Genomic DNA, 15,246 nt, shown 5'->3' on the forward strand with positions numbered 1-15,246 from the left:
AGACAATGCATTTGCTCGGTCTATGAAAAGCCAAGGACGAAACCAGTCTTGCGTTGGCTTGCAATTGATGGACGTGCATCTGATGAGAGGACGCTTAGTGCTTGAATTGGTGCTCTGTGACACCTTTGCCCATGGCTGCCGTGCTGCTAATACCTCCCGTCGCAGTCTGCAAGAGTGAATCAACATAGGAAGCACCGGACCATGTTTGATGTGTGAGAACGTCGCAGCCGATCTCGCGCTCGCGTCTCTGAATAGTCTCGACGTAGGCGCGCATGCCGTTCTTGGCGAACTCTTTGGCGAAGAGATCGGAGATGTAGGCGTTCGAATGCAGACCGCCGAGCGTGATGAATTGCCAGCAGAATCCGAGCTTGCCGAGATCCCAGACGTAGGATTCCATCTTGTCTGCGGAAAGGCCGGCGGCGTCCCAGTTGAAGGACGGGCTCAGGTTGTATGCGAGCCATTGATCAGGGTAGACCTTCTTGACACCGGCTGCGAACTCTTGCGCTTGAGCAAGGATGGGAGACTTGGTCTCCATCCAGATGAGGTCGGCATAGGGCGCAAAGGCGACGGCTCGGTTGACAGCGCACTGCGTGCCGCCCTGGTAGCGGTAATAGCCTTCGCGCGTACGGGGCGCATCCCAGTCCCAATGCAGCTCGCCTGCACCGGCGTCCTTTGCAAGCTTGCGAGCTTCCTTGTGGCTGACGTGGGCTGCCGCCTTGAGGAAGCTGTCGATCTTGCTCTGGCTGACCTTTTGGGTCTTGAGGGCCTCGACGACTGCATCGTTGAACAGGACGAGCTTCGCCTTGAGCGTCCAATCGTCTTCGATCTGTTGCAGCTCTGCGCCAGACTTGCCAGATTGCTCGGCCTTGCTCATGAGTGTTGGCAGATCGCCAATGTCGGCATTGGTCGTTCCCAAGATGAAGGCGTGATCGCGCTCGTCAACGTTGGTGGTGATGAGCGTTGCAGCCTCCGAGTCTGTTCGTGCGACGACAATGTTTTCGACGCCCATGATGTCGTACTGGAGACGGATTGCAACGAGGCGGTTGATATGCTCCTGGATGGGCACAAGCACCTTACCGGCCATGTGACCGCACTTCTTGGTACCGGCTGCTTGGTCCTCGATGTGGATGCCTGCTGCACCCTTTTCGACAAAGAGCTTGGTCAACTTCATCACCGCCGTCAGACCGCCGTGACCAGTATCAGCATCGGCAACGATTGGCCTGTGAGCATGATAAGCATCTGACGCGCACGATAAATGAGTCCACCCTACCTCAGGTAGTCGACGAATGGCACGCTTGCGCGCTCTGCTGCGCTCAGGCGAGAACGCGCTTCTCTTTGCTTGCGGTCGTGGAAAAGCTGCGCCATGAAGAGGTGCTCGACCTTGTTGGGGACAGTGTTGTATGGATAATCTGCAGTGATGTCAGCTCTGCCTCTGAAAGCTTTGCCTAGTGCGTACCAGCAAGATCAGGTCCGGGTTCATTGGTGGATGAGGCTGTTGAGGATGACTGCCAACCAGAGACGTAGACCGTCTACGGAATGCCGTGTCAGTCGAAGACTCGTACAGCTCAGTGAATGCTCACCTCTAGGTACTTGGCCATCTGGGTGACTTGCACTGGATCAAGTCTGAAGCAGGGGAGTTCGGTCAGTACGGCTTTCGTACAAAGGCGGCAAGTCCGGCTTACGCGCCATAGGTGTGCGAGGGCGTCTTGTTCTTGACGTGCTCGGACAACAAGGCGAAGAGCTTCTTGCCTTGATCATTTGACGGGTAGCTGAGCTTGATCGTGCCTCGCTTGCTGACCACTTGCTCGGCCGTGTAGGGTCGCAGGAGGCCCTTGTATCTCGGTGTCTGCCACCATGCCTTGACGGCAGCGACTTCGTCTGCGAAGATCTTGTCCTCTTTTGCTTCGAATGAGGGTGCCATGCTGTGTGGATGTGGGTGTCGTGCGTGTCCTCTGCGAGAGTGACTCGGCTCGGATTTCAGCAGTAAGCGCGGGTGGCGTCGGCTATTGCGATCGACTTGCCAATGCGCGTCCGCCGGCTGTTTGGCGACTCACTCTTGACCATTCCTAGTCTTCGCTCACCTTTCCTCCAGCTCAGCCATGCGTGTGACGCTGCTCGACTTGAGTTTGTCTGCCCTCTTGCTCTCGACCTGCGCGTGCGCACCTCGTCAGACATCTCAATATCGCACAGCCATCAAAGGGGATGGCTTCGGCAACATATTGGGCAAGCAATTCTCATATACATCTGGAGGAGAACATCGTGTCGTTCTCAAAATTGGTCCTGGTGTCACGCTAGCCGGCTGGTCTTTCGATCGGTTAGGACAAAGCTCCGATAAGGTCAACGCCCATTCGATCAAGGAGCTAGCCATTGACACCGCAACGGCGATGAGTCGCGTGATCGCCGTCGAGATCAGAGCGGACATTGAAGGTCAATTTGACTTAAACAACCCCATCGGTCGTCAAGCCGTACATACAGTCCGCGCATGTGCTGACGTATATCGATTAGATCTTGCTGTGTCGACATGCTGCATCTGCGAGAGTACACATTTTGTAAAGATACATTGGCCTAGAGCTGAGCCTATCGAGCAAGGCTGCGAAATGCTCTGTCACTGCGACATTCACCATTCCCTCTGCCGGGAGCATTGGCGAGGCCTCCGTGAGCGATACGCTCAGCTAATTACTACCTCGCGCTCATCTTCGCAGACGTATATCGCCTCACAGCGCTATGCTATACAACAAAATGGTGATCGAAAGATCGCGCGCATCTCTATGGAAACAATGCAAAGCCTCCGTCGCGATAAGCCACCACCATCGCAAGGAGTTTGGCATGCGTCGGCAGCCTCGATGAGATCTTTGCTGTGGCCTTTTTTGTCCTTGCTTGGCCTGGTTCAGATCTGCCTCTCGGAATCGAGATCATGCACCTATACCGCGACAGTGATGGCAATCGCTTCTTGCACTCTCGTTCCGGGCCAGCCATACTTCGTCTTCAAGACATCCGGTACTTCCAAAGTCAGACTTCAGATAGGCATATCGGTGTTTGTGCAACCCCTCAATCTCTCGTGCGGCCACTGACACCTTCGCAGCACGACCAGAGAGTACTGGCGGGCCGACTGGGTTCCGAGATCGCCCGTTGCCAGAAACGCAAAAGTGTGGGCGATAGGTAATAAGGATCACAGTACCGACAATGTCATCGCGCGCACAGTCGTCATACAGACGCCCATGGAGCCATGGCTTAAGCCTTTGCCTGATGATGAGATGGGTGAGCTGAAAAAAGTCATCATCGTAATGCGTTGACGACGAGCCAAATAGGTCGTCTATTCAGAGACTGCTGCGATCCACTTGCACAGCACACCAGCCTCATCCAATGGCCTCGCAAGGATCCGGTCAACGAGACTTGCAAGGGCATAGTGGTCTGCTACCCTTCCAGGGGAGCACAGTGTGCGGCCATGTGGCCAGAAGAGTGTCAGTGGACTCTCTCGTCTAAAGTATCGCTAATCTGCGGTCGCAGTCACGTACGACTGTACGACACAATGCGATACGACTTGGCCTTGGGCGCCGTCAGGTTAGCCACTCAAGAGCTCAGAGCGGAAACTGCAAGCTGTTGACCGACGCGAGCTCATTGCACTGCGTTCAAAGGCCGGAAGAGCAACTTGCAATCATCTCCCCTCCTGCGACCCTACTTCTATGGTCTGATCACGGACGATGTCATGAGCCATGCCGTCAGCATCCGGCTGAACATGTGCTGTACCGGAGTGCAGCGGCTGACCGGAAACAGTACACAGGCAATGCGCGCGGCCAGCGACTGGCTGGGTGTGCAGGCTGTGCGACGAGCAATTGCTCAGGCCAGATGGCAAGCAGAAAGGGCTTGGCGCGGCAAAGTCAGAGCAACCATCCTGTGTATTCTGGCGTGGCGACGAAGCGTGATATGATGCCGCTTTGCGATGTCGGGACGAGATCTGGCCATTGCACGATAAAACGATGCACAAAGGGTCGGATGAGCTTGGCAGTAAGTGAGAAAGTCTTTACGCGCGCGAATGATTCGATGTAGATCAGGCGAGGAGAGGGTCGTCCGAGTGCCTGTACTACATAAGCTGACGGAGACTCCCATCGAATCTCAATGTACCTTGGCCAAGAATGCAACGAGGCAGAATGGTAAGCAGCTGCCAGGTCCATTCATGAGCATGAGGTCCGCGAATGGCCGTCGCGTCGAGTTATCGTATGGTGAAGTCGACCAGAGCAGCTTGACGCAAGCTTGGAAGCAACGATAGGTCGACAGGGGCGCCGTCAGAAAGGATTGGTGTACTCTACGCGCGCGAGGCACAAGGCTTATATCATACTGTGCAGCGTCTCAGCAGCATACCGCGCTTCCGGAATGCTACCCACGACTTGTGGCTTCACAGATGGCGCTACATTTTGCTCGTATTGTCGTACCTTGATCGGGCTGATCGTGTCTCCTGAGGAAATGACATATCGACGTCGAGGGAAGCGGGCCGTGTCAAGCGTCGAGATGAGTCTGAACATCTCTGCTGTATGGCCACCTAGCTCACAGTGAGTCTTGAGCATGTGTCCGCCGGATCTGAGGAAGCAACAGACCCGAGCCAAGGAAGATGCCGAGCACGACGTCATCGGTGAGCGTCGTGGCGGTCCTCTTTCGCTGCTGGCTGTCGTGGATGCTGAGAAGGACGGTGACAAATCTGACGAGCAGAAGAATGCTCGCCAGCAAGGACGATGCCACGAGCTGCCATAGCATAAGCCTCAAGATGACAGGGCACGACCGACGTGACGCCGACACGCTTTCTCGTTCTCGCGGCTGAGTTGAGTGCCACGTCTGCGGGCGGGCATTGTCAGTCGCCTGCCGATGAACGATGAGCACGATGAAGCGCTTCTCGCTCAGCTCGTCGAGCGGATTCAGCTGCTCGAACCGACCGCGCTCGAGCTCGCAAGGCTTGAACGCGGCAGCAGCACTTCAGCCACACAAGACGAGTTCGTCGAGTCGATACTCGACGACATTCGTGCTCTCGTCCGTGCAGGAGCTTGTCCCTATGCGCCCTATCCTCGCACACTAGGCTGGACAGCACTTCACTATGCCGCAGAGACGGGGTTCGCCCCTCTTGTGCAATACTTTCTCCAAAACGGAGCAGTTCTCTATCTGCTCGACTCGACCGGCAGGACCGCAGGGGACATTGCCTTTTCGCTCAACTACATGGAAGCTTACAATCTCATACTGCAAGAAGCGACGCGAGCCGAGCTCTTGCAAGCTGCTCTCAATGGTTTCGAGGCAGTCGAGACAGACCAAGACAAATCTAGCGCATCGGACCTGCAAACGTTCCTCAAGACGCCCTTGACATTTGCCGGCGAACCGGGCAACGAGCGATGCATGGATGCAGAAGGCAATGGAGTCATGATGCGGTGGGAGGAAGGCATCATGGCAGAAACGGCTCGTTTGCTCTGCTCGTCGCGCAAGCAGGGCGAGCCCTTCGCCGTGCTCAACGTCGGGTTCGGCCTTGGCATCGTGCGATCTCATGATCTACTGCTCGCATCAACATATGCTTATGCGACCAGCAGGTTGATACGTTTCTGCAAGAAAGCAAGCCGACGAAGCACGTCATCATCGAAGCGCATCCAGACGTGTTAGGCTACATGCGGTCGCTAGGCTGGCACGATAAGCCTGGCGTCCTCATTTACCATGGCACGTGGCAGGCTTTCCTGTTGGCATATGAGCAAGGCGAGCTGGCAAGCCAGTTCCCAGAGGGACTTGCATTCGACGCAGTTTACTTTGACACGTTCAGCGAGCACTATCGCGATCTGCGTCAATTCTTCGACCAGCTGCCAAATATCCTGCGAGACCAGGACTCGCTCTTCTCGTGGTTCCATGGTCTAGGAGCGACGAGTCGACTGCTTTACGACGTCTACACTGCCGTCAGCGAGCTTGAGCTTCGGGATATTGGACTGTCGACCGAATGGACAGAGGTAGCAGTCGAGGATGCAGGCGAAGTGACATGGAAGGGCATCACTCGCCGCTATTGGGACGTTGCCAGCTCTTATCGTCTGCCAATCTGTAGACTGAGATGAGCCTTTACACTACCAGCCTTTGCGATTGCGCGCTTTTGTCTTGGGCTTGCCAGGCTTAGCCGCGCCCGACATGATCGTCGCAACAGCTTGTCGGCGCCAGTCATCATTCTCTGGCCCGCTCTCATCCTCGTCATCCTGTGCCAAGCCCGAGTTGGAAGCGCTGCGACTGTGCTTGCCGCTGCTCCGCCGGCGATTGATGGGCTTGACCCCTCCTGCCGTCTTTTTCAGATCGGCTGTGTTGGCGTCCCGACGGAACCTTCTCCGACAGAGTTCGCTGCCATACTCTTGGTACTCTTCCCTCGTAACGAAGCTGGCCTCGAGCGAGAGCACGCCGTCATAGTCTAGCTCGGGGTGCTGCAAGATGTGCCGTGCGGCTTTTGCTGCGTGTGTGATAGGGCTGTCATTGCAACACATGATGAGCTATTGACGCTGAGCGAATCGGTAGACTTACGTCGACGATGCACGGACGCGGACCGTGTAGTCTTCCGTTGCTAGCTCGCGCAGCTCTACTTGCCTGGACCGAAGCTTCAGCGCTCTCCTCTGTATGTAGAATTTGACGTACAGACGGCCCACAAAGCCTGGCAGGCAAGCTGAGCCTCCGATGCAGATAACATTGCCCCAGTATAGTCCGCGGAGCATCTCCGGCAATGCCTCGATCGCATCTGCGACGATTTCTGGCAGTCCCATTTGGTCCATACCTGAAAGTAGTTCGTCAGACTAGTTCAGCAGCGAGTCTGTAGCAACACACCGATGATGCTGGGATGAAAAAGAATCTCTGGCGTAGTGAAGCGCTCGTTACCCATTGGCAAGATTTGTTCGTCCGCGATAGGCATGTCTGTAGTGCGAAGATGGCCCAGAGGATGCTCGGCAGATTTGCTCGTGAAGTCTGGCAAGATGTACTCTTGCACGATGTCGTTGCGGCTCGACTTGACTCGCTCGAGATCTGACGAGAAAGCCCCAGAGGTAGGCGCGACGTAGCAGCAAGCTTCCTTGACGGCATTGACGACGGCAGTCTGATCCATCATATACCAATGCCTGAAGGAGGCAGTTTCCTTGAGGTAGTTCGTCAACATTTTGCCGCCAATATCAAGTCTCCGCACGGCAGCCTCCTGCACCTGACCGCGACATATCGGTATGATCTGACTGAAGCTGAAGCCGACATCGACCACCAATGTGCATTCTGGAGTGCGCTGCTGGATGTCATCCAGGGGTAAAAAGGGCGCAAGAGCGGCAGCTAACGCGCGTCACGTCAGTGATTCACGACGAGGCTTGTAGAACCTGACTCGCCTGGCATCACGCATGCAGAGGCAAAGTCATATTCCTCGAAGACCATCTGATCGATGCTCTCTGTGACGACAGGCAGGTTGAGTGCAGGTTCGGTCAATAGGAGCCGAATGTCAGCAGGATCAATCTGTGGAAGGTTTAGTGAGACCGCTGCCAAGCGTGTTCAAGGCGCGCAACGTGCCTTTGGCTCTTGGTAATTGAACGTGTGATCCCACACGGTCTTTTCGATGTTCCAATCAGTCAGGATGCCCTGTCTGTACGCCTGAGCTTGGTGAAATATTGCATTTCATGATCGCTGCTGACTCGTTCAAACGGCAAATGATAGACTAGACCGGAAGCGTCCTTGAGCTGGGAGATGTCTGCTCCCACATATGTCCGCTTGTCGGCTTTGGATTGGAAAATGCCATTAGGCACAATGCTGCTGCTCTTTCAGCCGAATCTCGAGACGGTCTATCTGCATTTGTGCTTGCCTCGGCTCGTCGCTCGAGCTTGCCCAGCAAGTCTTGATCGAGTGCGCTCCATTGTCGACGACCAACGTCGGCTCATCATTCATTGCGAGTCGGCAGACGGCGCAAGGCGAGGCAAGACTTGCTCTGTCTCGTCGCGACGAAAGCGACGAAGTAGATTGATTGAATCCCGATTTTGGCGATTTTGGTCGCTCGATGCGCTCGAGCTTTGTCGTGAGCAATCGCGAAGACAGAGTCCGAGTTGTTCCGACAAATGCATTAATCTATCAACAACGATGCACGCATTGCTTGATGGTATCAGGATGATTTGATGCGCTCTTGAGGCTCTGGTGATGATGACGAGGATGGTGATGGTGATGCCACTCTGGCAATGCTTTGTACAATGCGGAACGGCAGCAAGAGCAGGTGGACGAGCTCGTACACGAGCCAGACGAGCCAAGATAGCAAGATGACCGCCAACGAGAGCACGTCGGAAAGCACTTCGGTGATGTTGGACGTGCTGGCGACTTCGTGGCGCAACCGATTGAGTTGATCTTCGAGCACAGTGAGCTGTAAACACGCCATCAGCTCATACGGACGTAGTACAATTCTACGTAGCATACATGTTGCTCGTCAGCATTGTTGATCGTGCTCTGGATAGTATCGCACTCGTCGACAGTCTGCTGAATGTCTTGCCGTATCAACTCTTGGAAGCCGCGAATGTCCTCGATCTCTTCGTGAGCGTGGTCCACAGTTGCAAAGACATCGCCCAACGCTGTTCGCAGTGCAGCGATAGCATCTATCGGCGCATGTGCTTCCGCTTTGGAGGCCAACTGAACGGCAGGCGAAGCACGGTCGCGTTCGTCCGGCGCGCCTCTTGGCCTCGGAAGCAAGTCGATGACGTCGGCTGGCAGCGAGGGAAGATCGTATTCCACCACGGCATCCTGCGCGGCTGTGCTTCGCGTCTCTCGGTCGAGCTGCTTCATTGCGTCGAGGTATTCCTGCATTGCTGTGGGCAAGCGCGGTACGAGTCCAGCTGCGATTTGCAATGCGGATTCCACTGAGTCCAGGAGACTGCTTTGCACGTCAGCCATGCAGATTGTCAGGGCCTACTTGTCCTGACCTGCGCCTATGTGTGACCTCTTCGGGCGAATAGTCATGCGAAGCTTGCGTGGGTTTGATCGTCTTGCCATATTGTGGCCAGGCAGAAGCTGATCGGTAATGACGTACGTCCTGCTTTGTCACGACAGGCATCTCGACAGCAGCGCGAGAGTCGCGACCGAATGTCAGCTGCCACATCGACTGTCGCGGTCGACGATGTTTTCGCTTCGAAGACGAGCCCGTCTCGTCTCCGCTCTGCAACGTATCATGTACTCTATTCCGCCCAAAGCGGCTGCGAAGAAAGTCGGGATAACCGCCTTCGCTGTCCGAGCCGAGCACGCGAGCTCGTTCTTTGCGCCCGGGCTCGACATCGCTGACCTCGGGGCTGGCCGCGGCCGAGAGAACCTCAAGATCTTGCGGATGACCCAGCATCGAGCGCCGGTAGCTCTGCTTCTGTCTGATCGAGCTCGGACGTGACGACAATGGCGAGCGCATTGGAGATCTCACTGGCGAATGGGGTCCTCTATCCTTGGAGAGGAGTTCACTGGTAATGATGCTACTCAGATTTTGGCCAGTCGTCGTCCTAGTTCGGCCGTGATGACTATGACCGTTGCGTAAAGAGGACGGTCTGCTGTTGACGCTGCCATTGATTGGAGACTTCATGGAGCTACCAGGCGACACAGAGCGCTCCTGCGAAACCACGGGCTCGGGCGCAAGCGCGTCTGGCAGTATACCGGCGGAAGCACGATAGCTCGCAATGTCGTCGGGATAGACCTCCCACGGCCCGGGACGCAGGAGCCGATGCCGCACCTTGCGAGGCGGGGTGGGTCCCAGTACAGTGCTGACGGCACGTCTTACATTTGCGTCGGCATTCGGTTCGTTGGACGACTTTGAAGCCGCAATCATCTGTCGTGTTTGCGGATGATCTGCCCCAAGACGGCTCTCCTTGACGAGCACTGAGGCCATCGACTTGCCTGCTGCGGTGTAGACAGCCTCGATCTCTGCTAGGCGTGTGCGCCAGCGAGATACAGCGGGCAGACTCGGCACGGCCTCGTCGGCATCCAGCGGCTCAAAGATCTGTGTGAAGCGGAGCTCGAGATATGCAGCACAGTCGCTCGCGCGTGCTACCGTACCACTTGATAGCTCGAGATGGACGCGAGAGATGGCCTCTATTGAATTGCAAGGGTCAAAGGAACGAAGCAGCGGAGAGCGAAAGGCTCACCTTCCATATCACGCTCCGGTTGGCTAAGCATTGCCCTGTCAGGGTATGACAGAGCACCAAAGGTTGATGATCGCCGACGTTCTGTGCTGGCTCGATCCGCCCACACATCCCCGCTTGACTTCTTGCGTGACAGCATAGAGGCACTGTCGGGCTTAGCTTTGGCGATCAGCGACCCTAACAGGCCTTTCTTGGGCGATGACTTTGTCTGCTTGACGCCATCGAGTGATCGTCCATCAGGCGAATGCGTACGATTGCGCGCGCTGCCTAGCAGACGTGTAGCAGAGTGTGCTAGCTCTGAGCCTGCCTGACCAGCATCTACTGACGAATGCGCTGGCGAGAACATAGATGCGGGCGGACTCGGAGAAGCATAAGAATTGACACTGCCCCTCAGGCTCTTGACCGCCGGACTTTTGCCTCGGTCTTGCTCAGCCGCAGCCTGTACCGTCAATTGCGCAGAAACTAACTGCATGGCGCCTTTGAGATCGACCTGATTAATAAGCTCTCGCAGGGACTTTTGGGCAGAGGGATCATCACGTTGCGAAGATGCCTGCTTGGCGTACTGAGCAAGAGCATCGACTTGACCAAGACCAAAGGGCGACAGCAAGTCATTCTCTGGTCTTCCGTCGTCTACGTCTGAAGGTTTGCGCATCCGTTCCTGACCCTGTAGCTGCGAAAGGTGAGAGTTGGCGCGCTTTCGCCATCTCGAGCTTGGCTTGATGATGACAGGCGAATCTCTTGCAAGCCCAACGTGGGCGGAGGATGCGCCTGCCGATGAGGATGAGTGTTGATCGCTAGCTAGCCCAGACGAGCGTGAAAACAGGAACGCTTCCTTATCTAACGGAGCGGTCAGAATAGGTTTCGATATCGACCTTCGATTTTTAGAATCCGTTCTTATATGACCGGGCGCTCCGTGAGGATGGGGACCATCGTGTAAGTAGGTAGCAGAGGGCGCGCGAGAGGCAGCACGAGACCATGTTGGGCTGAGGGTAGGTGTGCGACCGGCCTTTGCAGAATCCCAAGAGCCTTGCCGCCGTCTGCCGCTTGCCATGACAGTCGCATTTGACGGCCGCCGCGACTCCGATGGGCTCGTCAGGCTCGTGCCCTCCTCTTGCGCGAGCTCGTACAGCCGAGGGTCAGGTGCCTGTCTTGGTATGTGCTCGTGATTGGCACTGTGCGCATGCAATGGAGGCAGCGGGATCGTGTTGGCATGGGCGGGCGGTATGGAGATAGTATTTGCGTAAGGTCGCCGCGGCAGGTTCGCAGAGGGCGGGGAGATGGCCTGACTGTAGCTTCTCGTCATGACATCTCCACGCAGTGAGGCGGGTCTGACGAGCGTCTGTGCCTCGTCCTGAGAATCAGAATCCGTACTAGACAGGTCACTGTCGCTAGATGCCTCGCCAGAGGCTCGATCGACAAGAAAGGAGCGCGTCGATTGCCTGCCGTAGGATCCAAAGGAGCCTGCCACTGAGACCGGTGTGAGCGGAGGTGGCGAAGGTGACTGCGTGCCACGATGCTGCGACTGATGTACTCGATCTGGGCTCGCGTAGACGCGACGGGCAGAAGCGGGCGTGAGTTGGTCGACCTCGAGCTCCTCAGGTCCGGCTGGCGAGCTTTCTGATCCGAGCGGCTTGTGCTCCTCTTCCGGGGACTCCGTGAGCAGTCGTTCGGCTGGCCTGCCGTCCGTGCCATTAATACTCGCTGGCAAATTGAGCTGAGGCGTCAAGGCAGCATCATAGAAACTACCGGCTCGAGGCGACGCTCTCTGGCCGAGCGAGCGGAAGCTATCGCGCTTCGATCGGTGGGCGGTAGGCACAGAACTAGCCGTTCCACCAGCAAGCGCGGGCGGTGAATTGCTCATCGTGCTCTGAGCTATCTGCGATCCCTGTTGCGTCTGTACGCCGTCATGATGTGGCTCTGCCCCAAACTATCCAGGTCCGCTCGATAGCAAGCGAGAGGGGGCCGTCTGTGCCGAGCATACGGCCAAACCAGCGGTGGTCGGTCGGTCGTCCAAGCAGTGCGCCAAACCGCGCGTCACGCTCGTCGACGCATCACCGCATCACCGCATCATCGAGTACCGCTCTCTAGCCTCATGACGACATGGGCAAGTCAAAGAGCAGCACGGCGCATGTCGACGCTCCTCAACCAGAGATTCGTGCTCCGGGACCGCTCACTTCATCCCTTCAGGATCTCTTGCGAGCTCAGATCGGCGCCAAGGCAGATGGACTGTCAGAGCAGGAGCTCGATGTCCTCGTGGCAGACAAGATCCTCAGAGAGTCTCGTCTGATCGAAGAACGGTACAATTCTAGCGAAGGTGTCGGTGTCTTTCTATCCCACGAGCCTGCTACGAGGTCAGACCGCGCCTTGCATTCCTCTTTGGGTAGCTTACAGCGGTACGCCAGACCAAAGCCAGGCGCCAGAGTCAATCAGCGCTTCCTGGAGAACACTGTCTCCAGCGTCAACTTCCACAATAGATCACTCTTGGCTGCCGTCGATCGAGCCGCTCAGAGAGCGCCCCCATCGCAGGCACGCGACAGACAGCCTCACGCGTCTGCTAGCAGATCCTCCAGATCAGACGAGCGTGCTCGTAAACCTCGTGATCTCAGCCGGTACGATGATGGGTACAGCATTCGGCCTATAGCCGGGCAGGCGCAACCGCGACAAGCGACGACTGCCTCTCGGCGACGCGGGCCTCGCCAAGAGTCACCTGACGAGGCCGTAGCTAGACGATCACACCGTCACTCGTCCTTTCACGACGATTACAAGACCTCGAAAGGCGGTCGCGAGAGCCCTGTGGCCGGCAATGAGGAGAAGCCAGAGCGACGCCAACGGCGGCGACGCGATAATTCCGAAGAATATGAACCAGCTGCAACTAAGCTGAACCGACAGACGCGCGACTCTCCCGGCAGAGCTAGCAGCATCTACAAACGGAAGAGAGCGCGCAGAGAATCTGACGACGAGCGCTACCTAGACAGCGATAGAGAACTATCTCCTGCACAGCTCGAGCCTCTTAGGAGCGCTCCGCGGCGTTCGATCATGAACGGTGCGCCATACAGACGTGACGACAAGCCGAGGCACACTCAAGAGCGTACTCCAACGCGATCACCATACCTGTCCTCAGACTCGGACTCCGAAGAAGGTCCGCAGCCTGCTCGAGCAGTACGAGAGTGGGATCGTGGCAAGTAGTTGCTGCACGATGCATTTGTTGTTGATACATACATACAGCTTCACATTGAGGCAATGTCGCAATTCGGCCATCAGCTGATCTGACTGATGGGCAGAGAGTAGGTTGCCAAATATTCTCCTGAGCGAATCGACGAGACGTAGCGTCGCAGCACAGGCACAGCGACCGGAAGTGGTGTCGGTTCCTTTGGTTCGGGTGTAGATGCGCCCGTCGCACGAGGGACGCCGCGGCTCTTCCCCGCCTGCTTCTTCAGCAGCCTGTTGATCGTCTCTGTTTTCTGTCGACGCTGCATGTGATCAGCTCAGGCTTCTCGTTCAGGCTATCCCGACTGACCTCTTCTTCTAGCTTACGATCCGATAAATTCTTCCGCTTGCGTGCGTTCTCTGACTTTCTAAGCTGCATTTCTTGCTCAGTGAATTGCTTCTTGGCTTTCGGCGGTTTCTCTGCGGACCACGTCAACAACTCGAGCTGACCCAGCTGATGGAGTCTCACTTGTCGGTAGCTCCAGCAGAGTCTCGCCTTCATCGCCAAGCTCTTTAGCCCGTTGTCGTGCAGTCATACGCGAGTTTGTCATCGCACTGTCCTCCGAGAAGTCGGAATTGGCACCCCCGTCCTCCTCTTCATCGTCCAGACCCAAATCTTCATCCTCATCGTCGTATCCGCCTAATTGTGACTTGCGACGTTTGCTAGCTACTTTCGTGGTTTTTGAGTAGGATGACGCCTTGCGTTTGCTTCCTGTTGCCAAGGCAGATACAACGGGCAAACGAGGCTTGGTGGCAGGAGAATGCGGCGTGAAGCGCTCGACGGTCGGCGAGGAGCTTCCGCTGGCGCTCATCTTGACTTTCAGCTTGATGGCCGAGCCGGTGTGAGGGCTTGAGACCACAGAGGACAAGGAGGGCGTGACTGCTGCTTGATTGATAGTGCGTGGTGTAGACGCCCGAGTAGGTGCGCTGCCATCATCTTCCTCTTCGAGCTCCTCCTCGCTCTCTTCCTCTTCCTGCTCACCTTCTTCTTCTTCATCCTCCTCTTCATCCTCGTCCTCTACTTCCTCGTCCTCTTCTTCCTCTTCTTCTTCCTCCTCGTCCTCGGCCTGAGCGACCGCCTTGAAAGCCGCAGCCGACTTGCGAGCTGCTGCGCGCGCTGGCAATGTCGTCATGCCTCTTGCTGATGGGCTTTCGTCCTCGTACTCGTCGGACTCGTCGTCCATGATGACTCGTGGTGCCATCTCGATGCTTTCTTCTCAGGTCAGCCGGGTCAGAGCGCTCGGGCTCGCAAAGCCGGTTGCAGCAAACCGTCGCGTCGCCTTGCAGTCTTTCGCCTTGGATCTCACCTCGGTATGAGCAAGTCAATGAGGCAACGGCGAGTCAGTCTGGACTGTGCCAGGGCGAGATGGCTTCATTCAGCGACAGAGATCGCATACTAGCACGAGCGAAGGCACAGCAGAGAGTGGAAGTGGTGAAGCCAGATGCATAATAAAGAGCTAGTAGACAAGCCTAGATGGCAGCGCCGCCTGCGCCGGTGTTGGTCGCGCCAGCACCTGCGCCAGTCTGGCCAGAGGCAGAGCCTGCGAGGCCTGCGCCGGAAGTTCCAGCACCACCTGCTGCGCCAGCGCCGCCAGCCGCAGTGCCAGCAACGCCCGCGGCACCGTCTGCCGTTTGGCCTGCTGCACCTGATGCTCCGAGTGAGCCAGCACCGTTCGCGCCAACGCCAGCGGCGCCCTCGAGGTTCTCGCCCGCCGCGCCGGACATCTGTCCTGCCGAGTTCTCGAGACCGGATCCATGGAGATCGCCCGCTGCGCTCGAGCCTTGGCTGGAGCTCGTCGTGGCAGTCTGGTATGAGTTTTGGATGGCAGCGCCGCCAATGTCGCCACTGTTTGCCACTGATCAGTCATAATTCCAGACAAGTCACAAGGAGCACGTACGCAGCGCCAATGCCTTGCGA

The 15,246-nt window shown here is 56.7% G+C and overlaps 9 protein-coding genes across 9 annotated transcripts; 3 read left to right on the top strand and 6 right to left on the bottom strand.

The window, feature by feature from the left end:
* Positions 1–94: 94 nt before the first annotated feature.
* On the bottom strand, positions 95–1,921 carry L969DRAFT_43814 (uncharacterized protein; the record flags this gene model as incomplete). Its single annotated transcript, XM_014715047.1, has 5 exons — positions 95–1,220; positions 1,271–1,409; positions 1,457–1,529; positions 1,581–1,623; positions 1,683–1,921. The coding sequence occupies 5 exons, from the start codon at positions 1,919–1,921 to the stop codon at positions 95–97; spliced, it is 1,620 nt and encodes a 539-aa protein (XP_014570533.1).
* A 178-nt stretch (positions 1,922–2,099) lies between these two features.
* Positions 2,100–3,582, top strand: L969DRAFT_55929 (uncharacterized protein; the record flags this gene model as incomplete). The annotated part of the gene is made up of 7 exons (XM_014715048.1): positions 2,100–2,454; positions 2,570–2,655; positions 2,703–2,742; positions 2,892–2,997; positions 3,083–3,258; positions 3,309–3,461; positions 3,508–3,582. The coding sequence occupies 7 exons, from the start codon at positions 2,100–2,102 to the stop codon at positions 3,564–3,566; spliced, it is 975 nt and encodes a 324-aa protein (XP_014570534.1). The 3' UTR covers positions 3,567–3,582.
* Positions 3,583–3,655: 73 nt separating this feature from the next.
* On the bottom strand, positions 3,656–4,749 carry L969DRAFT_42613 (glycosyltransferase family 1 protein; the record flags this gene model as incomplete). The annotated part of the gene is made up of 5 exons (XM_014715049.1): positions 3,656–3,955; positions 4,026–4,076; positions 4,123–4,335; positions 4,383–4,537; positions 4,593–4,749. The coding sequence occupies 5 exons, from the start codon at positions 4,747–4,749 to the stop codon at positions 3,656–3,658; spliced, it is 876 nt and encodes a 291-aa protein (XP_014570535.1).
* Positions 4,742–6,432, top strand: L969DRAFT_116319 (uncharacterized protein). Its single transcript, XM_014715050.1, has 2 exons — positions 4,742–5,511; positions 5,565–6,432. The coding sequence occupies exons 1-2, from the start codon at positions 4,858–4,860 to the stop codon at positions 6,069–6,071; spliced, it is 1,161 nt and encodes a 386-aa protein (XP_014570536.1). The 5' UTR covers positions 4,742–4,857; the 3' UTR covers positions 6,072–6,432.
* L969DRAFT_604578 (uncharacterized protein) lies at positions 5,833–7,908 on the bottom strand (the record flags this gene model as incomplete). Its single annotated transcript, XM_014715051.1, has 8 exons — positions 5,833–6,468; positions 6,523–6,585; positions 6,634–6,769; positions 6,820–7,305; positions 7,359–7,482; positions 7,537–7,605; positions 7,659–7,773; positions 7,826–7,908. The coding sequence occupies 8 exons, from the start codon at positions 7,906–7,908 to the stop codon at positions 6,081–6,083; spliced, it is 1,464 nt and encodes a 487-aa protein (XP_014570537.1). The 3' UTR covers positions 5,833–6,080.
* Positions 7,909–8,056: 148 nt separating this feature from the next.
* Positions 8,057–12,101, bottom strand: L969DRAFT_116708 (uncharacterized protein). The gene is made up of 3 exons (XM_014715052.1): positions 10,125–12,101; positions 8,925–10,071; positions 8,057–8,875 (listed from the first exon to the last, which is right to left on the bottom strand). The coding sequence occupies exons 1-3, from the start codon at positions 11,980–11,982 to the stop codon at positions 8,386–8,388; spliced, it is 3,495 nt and encodes a 1,164-aa protein (XP_014570538.1). The 5' UTR covers positions 11,983–12,101; the 3' UTR covers positions 8,057–8,385.
* Positions 11,842–13,342, top strand: L969DRAFT_116696 (uncharacterized protein). Its single transcript, XM_014715053.1, has one exon. It carries the CDS (start codon positions 12,222–12,224, stop codon positions 13,305–13,307), a length of 1,086 nt encoding a protein of 361 aa, XP_014570539.1. The 5' UTR covers positions 11,842–12,221; the 3' UTR covers positions 13,308–13,342.
* A 36-nt stretch (positions 13,343–13,378) lies between these two features.
* On the bottom strand, positions 13,379–14,530 carry L969DRAFT_91361 (uncharacterized protein; the record flags this gene model as incomplete). Its single annotated transcript, XM_014715054.1, has 3 exons — positions 13,379–13,582; positions 13,639–13,748; positions 13,798–14,530. 3 exons carry the CDS (start codon positions 14,528–14,530, stop codon positions 13,379–13,381), a joined length of 1,047 nt encoding a protein of 348 aa, XP_014570540.1.
* A 268-nt stretch (positions 14,531–14,798) lies between these two features.
* L969DRAFT_14103 (uncharacterized protein) lies at positions 14,799–15,237 on the bottom strand (the record flags this gene model as incomplete). The annotated part of the gene is made up of 2 exons (XM_014714865.1): positions 14,799–15,174; positions 15,227–15,237. Coding segments are annotated over 2 exons (387 nt in total), but the record flags the coding sequence as incomplete, so codon positions are not given.
* Between the last annotated feature and the right edge of the window lie 9 nt (positions 15,238–15,246).

The sequence above is a fragment of the Mixia osmundae genome (assembly GCF_000708205.1).
Source record: "Mixia osmundae IAM 14324 unplaced genomic scaffold scaffold_1, whole genome shotgun sequence".
Taxonomy (NCBI): Eukaryota; Fungi; Basidiomycota; class Mixiomycetes; order Mixiales; family Mixiaceae; genus Mixia; species Mixia osmundae.

Bases quoted from the DNA above. Each gene is read 5' to 3' on its own strand.
- L969DRAFT_116319 (XM_014715050.1), top strand. From the start codon at position 4,858: ATGAACGATGAGCACGATGAAGCGCTTCTCGCTCAGCTCGTCGAGCGG. The intron at 5,512-5,564 runs GTGCGATCTCAT...TGCGACCAGCAG, and splicing joins TCGGGTTCGGCCTTGGCATC to GTTGATACGTTTCTGCAAGA.
- L969DRAFT_116696 (XM_014715053.1), top strand. From the start codon at position 12,222: ATGGGCAAGTCAAAGAGCAGCACGGCGCATGTCGACGCTCCTCAACCA.
- L969DRAFT_116708 (XM_014715052.1), bottom strand. From the start codon at position 11,982: ATGAGCAATTCACCGCCCGCGCTTGCTGGTGGAACGGCTAGTTCTGTG. The intron at 10,072-10,124 runs GTGAGCCTTTCG...GCAATTCAATAG, and splicing joins ACCGGAGCGTGATATGGAAG to AGGCCATCTCTCGCGTCCAT. The intron at 8,876-8,924 runs GTCAGGACAAGT...CGTGCAAAGCAG, and splicing joins GAGGTCACACATAGGCGCAG to TCTCCTGGACTCAGTGGAAT.